General features: G+C 40.8%; 1 protein-coding gene across 1 annotated transcript in view; it reads left to right on the top strand.

Annotated features, from left to right (window-relative positions):
- ADAM12 (ADAM metallopeptidase domain 12) overlaps positions 1–16,230 on the top strand; it is a 298,168-nt gene that overhangs the window by 214,069 nt on the left and 67,869 nt on the right. Inside the window, exon 11 of the mRNA XM_065407602.1 lies at positions 2,050–2,198. Within this exon, the coding sequence (XP_065263674.1) occupies positions 2,050–2,198 (149 nt within the window). The remainder of the gene's footprint in view (positions 1–2,049; positions 2,199–16,230) is intronic.

Here is a 16,230-nt window from a genome sequence, read left to right as displayed (position 1 = left end):
GCTCAGGGTCTCTCCTGATTTAACAGGCTACTCCCAGCCCTTCCTGGCTGGAGTCTTAGTCCCAAAACCCAACAATCTCTGCTCTCCCTGAACATCTCCCCCACCTCCACTGCAGCTTCCAGCTGCTCTTTATAGGAGAATCACCTGATCCCCTCTCTAGTGGGTCTCATGCTCTAATCGGAGCTGGCTTAGCCACAGGCTTTCCAGCCCCTGGGGCAAGCCACCCTGTTCCAGGCTCAGTTATTGTCTCTCTAAGTTGTTCAGGATTTGAAGAAAGTTCTAAATGTTGACCACAGCTAAAAGTGAATGCGGCTGCGACAGATCCCTAATTTAAAGACATGACTTCTGTGCTGCTTTGTTAAAATGTGTGGACATTGCATCATTGTCCTGTCAATCCGCAGCCCTGTTTTACTTTTGCTTCTTCTGTGGAGTCAGGTGTAATTACAGCTATTGATTAAATATTTGGGAAATTCAATGCATGTACCCACAGAGATCAATCAAACTAGATATTAAGACATCTTGGTGTGTAACTAAGTGTCATGAGAGAATATTTTTAAAAAACCATTATAAATTTACATGTGTGCACACTGCAGTTTGCCATAATAACAAACAAACAAAAAAATTAGCTGTTTAGCTTCCCCTAAAACTGCCATTTTAAAATACAATGATACACACACAGTTTCAAGCACAAGTAGAATTTTAGCAACAACATTTTTGTATTAAATATTGCAAGATTCAGGAAAGCCTGAAATGAGAGCACTTTTTTGTTGTTTGTTTGAAGATAAAATTCCTTGAATTTACTCCATGAGCCAAATAACAGTGGCCATTTGCCTTCTGAAATTATTACCTCATTTTTTCAAATGTGCTTTCTACCTGAGAATTGATTGATTTACTAAAAATATTAGCGAGCTGAAAAAGGAATCTATAAAATCCAAACCAAATCATTTATTAAGGGCTTCTCTTATATAAGGCTGATGTTTTAGACTCTTTTTTACCTTTCACTTTTTTTTAGTCCTAAGGCTGGCTAAGACAATAACAGAAGACTTATTTAAGCTGAATATATTCATTTATGCTTTTAAAGCAGGCAGCAGTACATACTAATTCCATTTACTGACTGATAAAACGTAAATCACGCATTTCTATTATATGTTTTATGCCTTTTGGGAGAGCTTTTATAAGAAAGATGGGGGTTTTTTCCCAAGGAAAGTGATTGATGTCATACAGAGCTTTGTGGAAAGATCTCTTTTATTCATGGCCAGGCCAAAACATTAATCTGATCAGTAGCCCCTAACCAAACCACACAGTGCATTTCTCAGAAACATTTGTTTGGGAAAACAACATTCCCACAAGGATCAATGCCAGTGTTTCTATTTTTTTACTTTTACACCAAGTAAAACACTTACAGGAATTAACTAGAGGCCATCTGAGGACTTTGTCTTTTTTACTTTTTTACTTTAATTAAAAATGAGGTCCTGTAAAATGGTTGCTTGAGCTCACAGCTGCTATAATTTCTGCTTCAGCTTAATAATGGATGTTAGAGACAAAGCCAAACCTCTTCACTGCACTGTGGGGACTGAGCTCCTGAAGTGCAGGATTTTCTGCCCTCTTTCTCCCAGTCCCTCCTCTTATACCACTGTCATCCCCATCCTTCAAGATATGTGCAAATCATTTTCTGCTGTTTATGCGATATCCAAATTCTTGGACATAAAATGGGCAGGGGTTACGAGAGAATTTCTAGCTATAGAAGAGAGACTACGAAGCTAGTCAAAGCTGCCTCAGCTATCTGAATGCCTAGTTGCCATAAGGAATTGGGTGCCCCAATACCACAGGCTACTTTGATAATCCCAACGTAAATGGCTTGTTGAGGGAAGGGAGGATGTTGATAATTTGTAATTTTATCCATCTAGCAGCAATAGAGTACCTGCAATTATATTGGAGAGGCTTATAAAACAATTTAGGATATCGAGGATGGATCTAAACATGTATTCTTTTATCAGTCATTCTTTCTTGTACATGGGCTTCACCGTTCTTTTTTTTTGTTTCTTTGAGGATCATTCAGACAGCCCTCTTGGTGCAGCCGTAACCCTGGCTCATGAGCTGGGCCACAACTTTGGGATGAATCATGATACCCTGGAGAGGGGCTGTACCTGCAAAGCATCTACTGATAAAGGTGGCTGTATCATGAACCCCTCTACTGGGTAAGTGCAAACATTAGTAAGCGTTAGTTGGTGGGGAGGAAATTATGCTGTAGTTTGTTATCTCGGGAAGCTTTTGGGTAAAAGTTTACACAATGAGGCCAGTCAAAGCTTCCCACAAAAACCCCTCCACAAGTAGAAACAATAAAACTTGTTAGCAGAGCAAAATTTGCCATGTTGAGTTCTCTAGTGTGGAAGAGAGAAAAATGCCATGAGAAGCAATGAATTGTTTGTTGTTTTGAACAACCCCTGTTATAATACAGTGCAGGCATTTTTATCAGAACTTCCACTACTGTCATCTTGCCAGTGTGACATCACAACTAATCATAAGGGGGAATGACCAGAATAAAGGCCATGACCAAAATTAGTATGTAGGAAATAAAGTGTTAGGCTTTCTGTTATTTCACTTTTGGTGAAGTTCATTTCTGTGCGGAAGAGCAGCACAAGCATGATGCATCACATAAGTCCTAACTTAACCCCTGTTTTGAAGAAGACTGAAATGGGATGTGAATGCTATGTAGGCTTTGCATGGGGTGAGGGGTGAACTCTACCTGTACTTTTTGCAGCTATACCAGCATGAGCTGTGAACAAATCAGATCTCATAAGCTAAGCAGAGTCAGGCCTATTCAGTATTTGGATGGGAGTCTTCTGAGGGAAAAAACAAGGCAATCTAGGATGTTATGGTGATGAATCAATAGGCGACACTCTTCTTTCTGAGTCAATACTGAGGAGATACTCAAGCATGGTGTTAGGAGGCTGCTGCTGACAGCCTGACCTTTTATGGACATCAAAGATACAATGGTGTTTTCCACAAGAGGTCTTAGACTTCTGGCCCAGTTCACTAATTACAGCCTGTTCTACAATATTAGAAACTGAAACACCCAGCCTTGGATGTGCATCTGTTTTGTCATCCATAGTCTGTATATGTGGGCTTTTTTGTATATTTTACTCTGTCAGTTACGAAGCTTTTCAGTGTTAGGATTTGTGACCATGCTCAGGGCTCTTTCGTCTCTGCTGGTGCAGTGACTGCATATTTCTTGGAAAGGAGGTAGGAGAGGAGAGGGAGTGTCATGCAGGAGAGCTCCCTGCTGATCAGCCAAACAGCAGCTTTGGCATCTGCTTCAAAGGCAAACTGTCATCCTTGTTAAGAAAAGAAAAAGGTGCTGGCTAGTGGCCAGTCATAGCAAGCTAGGGGACAAACAATGAAAAGAGATTGGTGTGTTTGTGGGGGAAAGGGAACGATTTCTAAAGTTTTGCATAAGAAAAATAGCTTGGCTTTTCTAAAACAATAGGTAATAAATATCCTTGCAGAATTCTGTTCAGCAGCACATCACAGCTATTACAAACACTAAAAAAACAAACTGAAATCGGCAACATGACCATGAGGAGTGCTAATGTGATTGGTAACTCCTGACTTCATATCTGCAATGAGCAGACAGATTTTATATCTTAGTGCCTGAATGATATACACAACCTTTAACGATCAGCCGAATTAGTATTTGTGCACCTGGTCACCCCGCAGCTTCAGTAGAAACCACAAGAGGGCCCCGCGGGAAGAAACCTCATGAAGTTTTCCCCAAGTTATTCTGTCAGTTTGCCCTACCTCTATGGATTAGGGAGCAGTGCAGTGCACAGAATTCTGTAGATCCACACAGGACCCCTGTGTCTCTACGTTGGCTCTGCAGGCCTCTGCCCCTATGGGCTCGCTGACAGCTCAGGTCCATTAACTGCTAGGGTGTCCCCTAGCAACCACAAGTTCTGGGCCTCACCTGCCGTCAATGATGGTTCACCCAACACAGAGCAGGTTGTGAAACAGTTAACATAGCCTCAAGCTGCATTAGCTTTCCACTGGCTTTTATTCTTCTCCCCATCCACCTCCTGGCCCTCCATGGATCTCCAACCTGTGAAGGGCTCTCCTTGGGGGTCTGTTCAGAAGGAGACTATGGGAGGTTGAAAATTAGAGAAGAGCAAGATTATTTAAACTACTAAAACCTTCTCTTTTTATTCATCCAGCTTCTTTCATTTGTTCTTCCCGGGATGCATGATGAGCACTGACTGAAGTGAAAGGTCTCTTTAGACACCATATAACCATGCTATGATGTGATAAAAGGCCAGGTCATGGACCATGCAGAGAATAGGTGTCTCTGAACCACCTTTCTGCTCCCCTAATCTTGAGGCCATCCAGAGGCTAGTTTCTCCGGCCATACTTCAGTTGTTCTAAATTATGCCACCAACGATGGCCCACCAGACAGGGATCACAACTCCCTTTCCTCCATGCTTCTCAGAGGAGCTGTCCCAAAGGCTTTTAATAGTAATAACATTCTGATTTCTAAGTCCCCCTGGAGGGCTAAGTGCATGTTTCTAAAACAAGGCATTTTGGAGTTAGGAGAGAGAGGAGTAAAAGTGAGAACAATTGTCAGAAACCAGAGTACACACAAACTCAACCCTAGGAAGAGATGTGACTTTCAGAAATCCAAGAGGATCTGGTTTACTTTTTCTCCCGTAAGGTCCAGTCACATTGGTGACTTGCCGAAGGATTGATGTCTTGGCAAGGTCTGTGAGGGGAACTACAGTGAAGTTCCAGGAAAAATCATCTTTAGTAGCTAGCTATGACTAAAAAGGACCACACCACTGGTTTTTTAGTCTTTGGGATGGGAGTACTGCCTGTTGCCTCTACCTTATCGATGAGGGTTTGTACACACCCATTCCCCACTAGCTACCCCAAATACTTGGTTTCTTGCTTGCCCACCTGGCACTTTTTCGGGGTTTGCTGAGAGATTGACTTCATGGAGGACTGCAGTATTGCAGCCAGATTTTAGAGGTGAATAAGCCACTCTTGGATGTAGACCACAACATCATCTAGAAATGCCACTGCATAAAAATGGTGAGATCATAATACCTCCTCTGTCAACTTCTGGAAGATGGCTGGGCCCCATGTCACCCAAAGTCATGGTGGAAAGTGGACAAAGTGGAACAAGCCTATCAAGTTAGCAAAAGCTGTTTTTTTCCTGAGAGTCAGGGGGAAAGAGGAATCTGCCAATAGCCCTTGGTCAGATCTAAAATAATAATATATTGGGTCTGGCTAAGACACTCTAGTAAATCATCCACCCGCGGCATAGGGAAGGCATCAAAGCGGGAAATGGCATTTACCTATCTGATGTCCACACAGAAACAGATGGCCCCCTAGAGTTTCGGGAGCAGGACTACCAAGGGTTAAACGATTCCTTGATTACCCCCAGTTTCAACATTAATTCAACTTCCTGAACCAGTACCTTCTTCATCCCTTCTGATATTCAGTAGGATTTCTGTGCCAGCTTGGCCCCTCTTACTATAAGGGAGGTCCACCCTTGTAGCAATGAGAATATGTCCTTGAATACCTTCAGGAGGTTACCCATTTTCCCTCACTGTACCATAGTTAGCTGCAGCCCTAGAGCTACCTTCTCAACACTCGCAGGTTCAGGAATCTGGGGCCTAAATCCTCCCCATCATCCTCTGAGGGAATGAAAACACCCTGCTGTGCCCTCTAGGGTTTTTGCCAATTAATATGAAAAATGTGTCTTTGTTTCTATTTGTCTGGGCACTGCACCTTGTAGTCTACAGGCCCAACCTGCCAGAGTGCCTTGCCACTTAGCCAGGAGCTTGCTCCAGGGAGATAATTTTTTGGGAGGGGGAAGGTTTTTGACTTACAATGGGAATTTTTAGCCTCTGTCTTTACCTTCAAGCTTAGCTACGAAGTAGCTGCTGCCTGTCTGTAATAAACATTCCAGGAGATATACTTTACAGTCTTATAAAAGAATTCAAACAATATTTTGTTAGTCTAAAATTACCAGTCTGGGTATTTACCAAAATATATAATCTCTGGGACTATTCTTATATGTAGGTTACTCGCTGAACCCTGAAATGTTTGCAGGCTTAGAGGCTAAGAGTGTGATCAGTTCAGAAAATGCTAGGTGAATGTTCCCTACCTGGAAAACATTCTCGGAACAGTAGAAACATAAAAAGAAAGAGGATATAAAGAAGCCCAAATACATTCCTAAGGCAGTGTCTGCTTCCAGTATATGTATTCCCTTCCCATCCATGCCCTCTAATTTCTGTTGGTTTAAGCAGGGTGTTACAAAACTATAAAAGAAAAAACTCTCTCAGGCTGAGATTAAGCTTTAAAAAAGGATCAGCCCCAAATAAGTCTTTATTCAAGAGCTATAAAGGGTAGGAAAAAACATAGGTTGGAAGGACAGGCCTCCTGCAGCCTTAATTTTGGAGTCACTAATGTGGTTCTGTAATGAAGGAAAATGTTTGAAGTTTTTTTCATTTTAAAGTGATTTCATTAATTATTGCCATCTTCTTTCTTTGAAGAATTTAACATTAAAAGCGTGTCTTGGAAATTATTACTTAGTGGAAGCAGCCTCCTGGGATCAGGAACCTAAACTCTGTTGGATCTGTCCATTAATGAGCTTCCTGTAGCTTTTAGTATTAAAAGGTACCTGAAAGATGTGCATGCAACTTTTGTATGAGCAAGAAATGCTTTAAAGAGTCAAACACTTTAGCAAAGTATATTTGGCGTAATATTCCATATAGAATTATGGATCAAAAGAGCAACATGGTACCTCTGCTGCCCCAGAGATTCAAATATCATCTAGCAAAAACATACGTCACAGTACAAGAGTGGGGCTTTTGTGATAAATAAATTGTATCAACAGAAAAGTGTTTAATAATAAGGCACAATTTCCTTTCTAAGCTTGTCTTTTAATTATACTTTTTTGCCGCTTTTAGTTCTTTTGAATTTAAACTCTTTTTGAGAGAGGAAGAATGGTGAAAAGCCCAAATGGCGGGTCTAGAGTCTTAATGAGTGCTGGGCATAACAAGAATGGGCTGGAGCAAAAGGGATAGAACTAACTGTGGGGCCATTCCTGTAGTTCGTGTACATTTTATCTTCTTACCAGCTTTAATCTCAGTGGCATAAGTATCAATTTGAAGAAAAAAGCATTTTATAGTTCATATTCCTTAATGTTTCTGTGTTTGGCCTTACGCAGCAGACCCACCTTTCTCCTAGATACAGAAGGAGAGGGTCATTATGGTGACATTTCAGTGACAGAAAAGGGGGGGGGGTCTAAAAAGCGGCCGCCTTCGAGGCTATGATCCAGTCCTCTTTGTGTCCTGCTGTAGGAGAGGTAAAGATCTCCTTAAAGTCTGCCCCCCAGCCCACTGTGTACCTTATTTCCTATCCAAGTAACTTTACGACAAAATAAGTCCTATTATCCTAGAAATGTCTTGAGCTTCAAGAATAAGGCATAAACAGCCTTTACAGCTGGCAAAGAAAGCTAGCATGCACAGCAAACTGGCCACTTCAGCAATCCGTACTAACCCCACTGCATTACTGCATTCACCACAGAGGGTACAGTTGGGAATTGGGAACCTTCATAGAATCACAGAATATCAGGGTTGGAAGGGGCCTCAGGAGATCATCTAGTCCAACCCCCTGCTCAAAGCAGAACCAATCCCCAACTAAATCAACCCAGCCAGGGCTTTGTCAAGCCTGACCTTAAAAACCTCTATGGAAGGAGATTCCACCACCTCCCTAGATAACCCATTCCAGTGCTTCACCACCCTCCTAGTGAAAAAGTTTTTCCTAATATCCAACCTAAACCTCCCCCACTGCAGCTTGAGACCATTACTCCTTGTTCTATCATCTGGTACCACTGAGAACAGTCTAGATCCATCCTCTTTGGAATCCCCTTTCAGGTAGTTGAAAGCAGCTATCAAATCCGCCCTCATTCTTCTCTTCTGCAGACTAAATACAGTAACTCCTCACTTAACGTCCTCTTGCTTAACGTTTCGATGTTACCTCCCTGCTCCATTACAGATCATGCTCGTTTAAAGTTGTGCAATGCTCCGCTATAACTTCGTTTGGCCGCCTGCTTTGTCCACACCTGGCAGCCCCTCTATCAGCCCAGCACCCCCTGTCCGCCGGCGGACCCCGGACCATGCAGCTGGTTAGTACATAAGAAAATAAGAATGGCCATACTGGGTTAGACCAAAGGTCCATCTAGCCCAGTATCCTGTCTGCCGACAGTAGCCAATGCCAGGTGCCCCAGAGGGAATGAACAGAACAGGTAATCATCAAGTGATCCATCCCCTGTCACCCATTCCCAGCTTCTGGCAAACAGAGCTAGGGACACCATCCCTGCCCATCCTGGCTAATAGCCATTGATGGACCTATCCTTCATGAATATATCTAATTCTTTTTTGAACCATGTTATAGTCTTGGCCTTCACAACATTCTCTGGCAAAGAGTTCCATAGGTTGACTGTGTTATGTGAAGAAATACTTCCTTTTGTTTGTTTTAAACTTGCTGTTTTCATTTGGTGGCCCCAGTTCTTGTGTTATGAGAAGGAGTAAATAACACTTCCTTATTTACTTTCTTCACACCAGTCATGATTTTATAGAACTCAATCATATCCCCCTTTAGTTGTCTCTTTTCAAAGCTGAAAAGTCCCACTCTTACTAGTCTCTTCTCATATGGAAGACATTCCATACCCCTAATCATTTTTCTTGCCCTTTTCTGAACCTTTTCCAATTCCAATACATCATTTTTGAGATGCGGTGACCACATCTGCCCATAGTATTCAAGATGTGGGCATACCATGGATTTATATAGAGGCGACATGATATTTTCTGTCTTATTATCTATCCCTTTCTTAATGATTCCCAACATTCTGTTTGCTTTTTTGACTGCCGCTGCACATTGAGTGGATGTTTTCAGAGAACTATCCATAATGACTCCAAGATCTCTTTCTTGAGTGGTAACAGCTAATTTAGCCCCCATCATTTTATATGTATAGGTGGTATTATGTTTTCCCATGTGCATTACTTTGCATTTATCAACATTGAATTTCATCTGCCATTTTGTTGCCCAGTCACCCCAGTGACCCAGTTTCGAGAGATCCTTTTGTAGCTCTTTGTAGTCTGCCTGGGACTTAACTATCTTGAGTAGTTTTGTATCATCTGCAAATTTTGCCACCTCACTGTTTACCTCTTTTTCCAGATCATTTATGAATATGTTGAATAGGACTGGTCCCAGTACAGACCCCTGGGGACACCACTATTTACCTCTCTCCATTCTGAAAACTGACCATTTATTCCTACCCTTTGTTTCTTATCTTTTAAACAGTTACCATGAGAGAACCTTCCCTCTTATCCCATGACAGCTTACTTTGCCTCAGAGCCTTTGGTGAGAGACCTTATCAAAGGTTTTCTGAAAATCTGAGTACCATATATCCGCTGGATCCCCCTTGTCCACATGCTTGTTGACCCCCTCGAAGAATTCTAGTAGATTGGTGAGGCATGATTTCCCTTTACAAAAACCATGTTGACTCTTCCCCAACAAATTATGTTCAAGTATGTGTCTTACAATTTTGTTCTTTACTATAATTTCAACCAGTTTGCCTGGTACTGAAGTCAGGCTTACTGGCCTGTAAATGCCGGGATCACCTCTGGAGCGCTTTTTAAAAATTGGCATCACATCAGCTATCCTCCAGTCATTTGGTACAGAAGCCGATTTAAATAATGGGTTACAGACTACAGTTAGTAGTTCTGCAATTTCACATTTGAGTTCCTTCAGAACACTTGGGTGAATACCATCTGGTCCTGGTAATTTATTACTGTTTAGTTTATCAATTTGTTCCAATTTGTACCTGCCCTGTACAATAGTAGCCACAGTCGGAGGAAAGAGTTGTGCTGGAGAATTTTTAGGGGAGCTACTGCCACTGTCTGGTGCTGAATCCTGGCCTGAATCCTCAAAATCAATGAACCAAGTTTTAATCAGCTCCTCTGTGTTAAGAGCTGAGCTTTACTTAATAAATAAATGGTTAGGAGGGGATTCAGAGAAGAGCAGTGAAGCTGATCAAGAGGCTGGAGTGATTGGCTTGTGAGGAGGAGGAAGAGTTGAAGGGGGTAAGTATGTAGCCTGGCTAATGGGAAATAAGTGCACACCACACACCTATCTGAATGGTATAATGTCAAAGAGGGCCAGGGATGCTTTAGGGTTGTACACAAGAGTATACCAAGGAGAAAAGGATGAAATTAAGAAAGGGGGCAATCATTGAGTTGTGTGCACCTGTGGCTTTGTCTCCCAATGGGCGGGCGTGAATCCCCAGCTTTTGGAAATTTGAAAAAAAAAATGGGACAAAACACTATTAAATATGCTGTAGGAAACAATTCTGCATTAGCAGGGAATTGGACTGGATATCCTTAACAGGCCTTTTCCCTCTTTCCGTTCAAGGCACTGTTCATCCCTGTGCCCATATGGAGGCCAATGCACTACCTAGGGTTGTACCGCTGGGAAATAGCTGCCCCAGCCTCATTTCCCACCACGATGCACCTCTGGCACACCCCCTGCAGTGGGGGAGCACCATTGAAGGAGGTATAATTATGCCACTTCTGGCAGTATAAAGTGGCAGCAGCAGTACCATGAATTTCTCTTCAAAAGTCTGATTCTTTATTGCTCATTTGCACCTTTGCAGAGAGAATGTAAATTGCGTGGCTATAGATGACTATACAAGGTACAAGAAAGTGGAGACTCAGACACTATGAATCTCTGATGACAGTATACTGTTGAGTGTTGGCTGTGCACACTGCTGTATTAAATGAGTTGTGGCCTAGGGAATCTGGTTACTCATGCAGTGGTCATAAACTCAGTGAAGAAAAAAGGAAAATGGAGTTGGAACCAACTCTTCATTAACCTCTTGGCCATTGATAATTTGTTTACAGGATTTTAGTAGGACTATTCCTCTCAGTAGGAAATGACTAATTTTGATTAATTGCCTTTCATCTCACTTTAATTATTGACTTTTGCGGGGGGTGGGAGGAGAGAAAGAACATGGAGAATATGAAACAAGTTAGCACGCAGTAGAAATTCTACCTGAGGTTGGAAAAAATATGTTGATTGCACATTCATTTACTGCTGAGGTTTGGAGAAAACTTTTTTAAAAAATCATAAAAGCATCCCCCCCATCATCAACACATTTTTAACTAAAATTGAAACCTTTTACAGTTAGACGAGAAAGAAGGTGACTAATGGGAAGGAGCAGATGGTGTAACTTGGGCGAGATAAAAATGTTACCTGGTTAGAATCTGTTTAGTTACCCTCCCAAATTAATTTAATTGGCTCAGTCTCGATTTTGTTAAAAGAGAAAAGAAAACTATCAAGAGGGATTCTTTAAAGTGCTATTTTAAAAGAGCATTACTAATACAAAGTATGTTCTAATTTCCTCTAGGCACAATTGGATGTTCCTCACTTAGAGCTGGGGTACATTAGTTACAATTAAGTCTAAATAAAATTTTAATGTGAAAACATAATGGCGTTTCTGTGTTGATACTGCCAGGTGTCCAAAACTCCTTTATTTTTTTTTCATGAGAAGCTAAAAGAGACTTTGCTATGAAGATTTCATGAATACAGGTTCCCCCTGTTTGCACTACTACTGTCTGTGATTTCTTTATACCGTCAACCCAATTGTCCAAGTTTTATTAGATCTAGAAAAATTTGCTCTGGCTTAGAAGTAAAGTTGTTTTGAAAATGTAACCTTTTGTGCATTTTGAAAGACTGGGATGTTTTTGTTTTGTTTTGTTTGTGGAGGGGCAGTTCCCATAAGATTGAAAAACAGTTGAGTTAAGCTGCTGTAGCACAGAGGGATCGCAATGCCTCTTTGGATGCGCTAACTTGGGTGTCCACGTTTGAACATTGGGCCCTATATTCTTCTTTGCATGTCTGTATTTCTGCTGCTGAGGAGAAATTGGTTGTGGTTTATGTACATACATTTAGCCTACATTCTAGCAAGCTGATTATTAGTGCTGTTTGTTGCAGTGTTTTCTGTGCGCCTCTGACTTGCAATTTTTAATAATTTATTTTCACTTTTTTTCAAACCTTCCCGCATTTTTGCATTGATAGTTCTCATACTTTTTGTTCTTTTTTTTTTAAACTGGGTCATCCTATGCTTTTATTAAAAGCCAGATTTGCAAGTGCTCAATATCTGCCATTGGGGCCAGATTTGCAAAAGTTCTCAGCACCCAGTAGCTCCCATAATGACACTTATGGCCATATTTTCAAAAGAGCTCAGCACCCAACATGCACCTACTTTGCTGACCTTTTCTGGCCATTTATTTAGATGCTTAAATGGAAGTTGAGCCCTTTTGAAAATTCCAGCCACAGTCACTACAGCGTCACATTGCTAATTACACTTGTTCTCTTAAAAACAATGCCATGGATAGTCAGAGTAATATGAATTATAAAGGCTGCATGTCTGCCAGATGAACTATCCGAATGTCAAATTCACTGTCATTGTGTGATATGCCTTATTTTCTCTTTTTTCGATAATGTGTTGTGGAGGGTCTGTTCCCGCCTCTTGTGTATTGCCTATTAGTGTTAATGAGTTTTAAGGATGCATATCAAAGGAAGTCTGGTAATAATACAGATTTTATAACTCATCTAAATATATATTTGCATGATAAATGGTTGGTTAAGGTCTCTGGAGGATCCATTCTGCTCAGTAGTGTCAACTCTCAGAAACTTCTAGGGGAGCTTAGTTATTTTGTCATCTGTTTTTTGTTTTGCTTTTCATTTTATGACTGACATAGAACAAAAGAAATTAAATCCAAAAAGTACACTATTAACGATAAAACATTTAAATTAAAACCCATTAACAACAATCTAGAAAAGCTTAAGCCTGTTCTTAACTTGCCCTTATATACATTAGGTGTTCCAACACAATCCCATTTCTGGGCTGTGAAAACATTCTCTCTTATGAGATTTTCAGCAAGCTGGCTTCTGGTCTCAGCCAGATGTGCCATGAGAACAGCATTTTGGCTTTGGTACCAATCTCAGCTTGAATCTGGAAGTGAAAAACCATTTATCCCAACACTACAGAAAGTTTTTTTGGTTTTTTTTTAAAGTTGGTCTGAAGTTTAGTGCTAAAACAAGCAAAGAGTCATGATGTAAGTGGGACAGAGATATGGGGGTGGGTTGGGGTGGGGGGGAGGATTTTTTATTTTACACAAATTGGTTCTCCCCTCCTTATTCCAGAGACCTTTTAGAACCTAGCCACCATAGGGAAAGTCAAACACAAGTTAACTTCTGAATTTCCTGACCTCCCTTGGTTGCTTTCAGTTGAACAGACTTTGCTTTGGATTTCTCAGACCTGCTGTTTACAGACTCATAGACTCTAAGGTCAGAAGGATGTTAAATTGCAGAGTCAGCGGACCCATCTGGAATGATATCTTTAACCATTTGAAGAAAATGAAATTATCTTTTCGATGTAAACAGATCCTAATTAAACTCTGGAGCTGTTTATGTCGCCAACCCAGTGCTAGCTGAGCTCTGCACAGAGGCAGACTTTATTTAAAAAAAAAAAAAAAGTTGAATTACTGATGTAATAAATTGCTTGTGACAGAACTAGCTCTCTTTTGCCAGCAGTACAACTGCTTTTTAAAAAACTTAAACAACATATCCTTATGCCCTAGTAATTTAGTACATTGCATTCCAGTTCTTCCTTTAGTAGGAAACAACCATGAGATTACAGAACAGACTTATGTCAGCATTTCATTTAGCTTCCAGAAAATCCCTGTGTGCAACTAGGAGACTATCAGTGCTCATTTGGCATCTTTTATTAATAATTCAGGTATATTATAGATACATTTAATTGGTTTTGTGGGGAGAAAGGTCACAGTTCAAGTGTTAGTGGCATTAGTTATAACAGGCTGTACATTTTCCAACCCTCCTCAGCAGTTTGTCACTATTAACAATTAAAACACGGTGCTGTGTCGTTCATAGGTTTTTTAAACAGTTTAGTAGACAAAATTTGTGCTTCTAGAGACCCTAGTAGGTTGCTTTTGTGGTGCATTCCTGATCAGAACCAGATCTATCTAGAACCAGATCATATTCAGATTTACAGCAGCCATTTTCTATAATTGCCTTGACATGAACAAACATTATTTTTCAAAGGAAAACACATTTTATTTTGTTCTAGTAGTTTACAAGAAATGCTTAAGGACAAATCATGTTGTCCACCTCATGAATGTAACCTAGGGTGACCAGATAGCAAGTGTGAAAAATCAGGACCCTTTTTTTGGCAGGGGGAAGGAGTTAAGTTGCATATATAAGACAAAGCCCCTAATATCGGGACGGTCCTCATAATATAGGGACATCTGGTCACCCTAATGTAACCAAATCTGTACTGTTTTTCCAGCAGAGACACTGGTATGTAAGAGTATAACTACATTTTGTCTTGTCAATATAGTATATATACAGAATATAGCTCTGTTAGGAACACTTTTTCCCCTAGTGCTGTGACCCATATAAACAAATCATATAAAGACATTTCCATTTATCTTTGTCTTGGCTTTACATTTCATCAGTGGAACATTTCAATCTGCAGGGGTAAATATGCAGTGCATGGAGAATTAAGCACACAATTTCTATTGTTAATTGGTTGATGAATGCCAAATTCCCTGTGTCAATGGAAATTTACCCTAAAGGTTATATCCTAAGGTCACTTGAATGCTCCTTTGTTGGGCGTATGCTGTATGCCCTGAATTACTTAAGGAGTTGATGTTGACTTGGATGTCTGAATCACTATAATTAAATGATGCTTAAGGCTGTATTTTGGCTACAGCTGTCATGAGAATCAGAGTCCATCGTGTCTGGGAGGGATGGGACAGAAACTTTAAACATTTGAGAGAGATGTCCATTTTACCCAAATAATTACAGCCTGCAAAGTGGCCCAAAGGCCTTTTTCTTTTCTAATGGCAAAGTATTGTAGAGCTCAGAGTGTGCTTACAGTAGTTTACTAATTGCAGAAATGTGAGAGTTTTCCATTTCAGCTATTTAAATGGATGGCACAGAATAAAAATTAGCTCCCCTTTTTGGACAAAACTACTGAGAATACAGTGGCAAAACAACTCTGGCATCCAATGGAATCCTCCGTTTTCCCTCATCTCTTTTACTATGGCATAGAGACTGCACTAATCTTGGTCAGTAGTATCCTATTGGCAATGGATAAACATCCAGGTGTGAAATCCTGGCTCCATTGAAGTCAATAACAAAACTCATATTGACTCCAGTAAGATCAAGATTTCACCCCAGGTGTCCATGCTGATCCTCTTTAGATCTATCAGCAGCGTTGGATTCCTTTTGAGTGCAAGGTTTTGTTGGCTCACCTGAGAACCCTGATGGGATTGATCTTAATTGGGTTCACTCTTCTCTTAAGGTACATCTGCACTGCAACGGGAAGGGTTGATTGTAGCATGTGTGGACATACCTAAACTAGCTTTGATCTAACTGCTCAAGTATGTACCCATGGTACTGGGCAGGCAGGGCTAGCCCATGCAGCCTCCCATGCCGCCTTGACTTCAATGCTTAGATCTAGCACGGGTATGCCTACATGTGCTGCTATCATACGTCCAAGTTGCAGTGTAAATATACCCTAAGAGAGATCCCAGAAATAGGTGATGACTGCATGCCGATTAGATACAAAATTGAAACTAACTAGCCTATTTTCATTGTCCAAGATGATGGAAGAGCAAACTAGAAATTAGAATAAATGGTGAGAGGTAAATTAGATTTCAACAGTTCTTCTAGTTTCATTAATCTAACACATTATAGATTACACCAGGTAAAAACCTTTATTTTTAACTGGTTGGTTAAAAATATAGGCTTATTTTCTCTCTCCCACACACACACACACACAGCTCACTCTGGAGGTAAGTTGGTTGCTGCTAAGTTGACCCACTCTCGTATCTTCCCCTGCTGCTCTCTTATTTTCCCCTTTTTGATCTTCTCAAAAACTGCATGAAGTCATTTGCTAGTCAAATAACACTCCTTCTTGGGGTCTGGTTTATTTAGAGAACATTGTAGTTCAAGTGTCAACTGAAAACAAGTCTTCCTCTAACTCTACAATTTGTTCAGCCTCTGGCTGGGCTCAGGAGTTCTTTCCCAAAACACAGGTCCTGCTGACTGGCATTTCCTCAAGCCTCTTCCTCTTAAGGC

This window comes from Emys orbicularis, chromosome 7 (genome assembly GCF_028017835.1).
Source record: "Emys orbicularis isolate rEmyOrb1 chromosome 7, rEmyOrb1.hap1, whole genome shotgun sequence".
NCBI classification, from domain to species: Eukaryota; Metazoa; Chordata; order Testudines; family Emydidae; genus Emys; species Emys orbicularis.
Note: the sequence above shows the minus strand (reverse complement) of the source record. Positions and strands in the feature narration are given on the sequence as shown.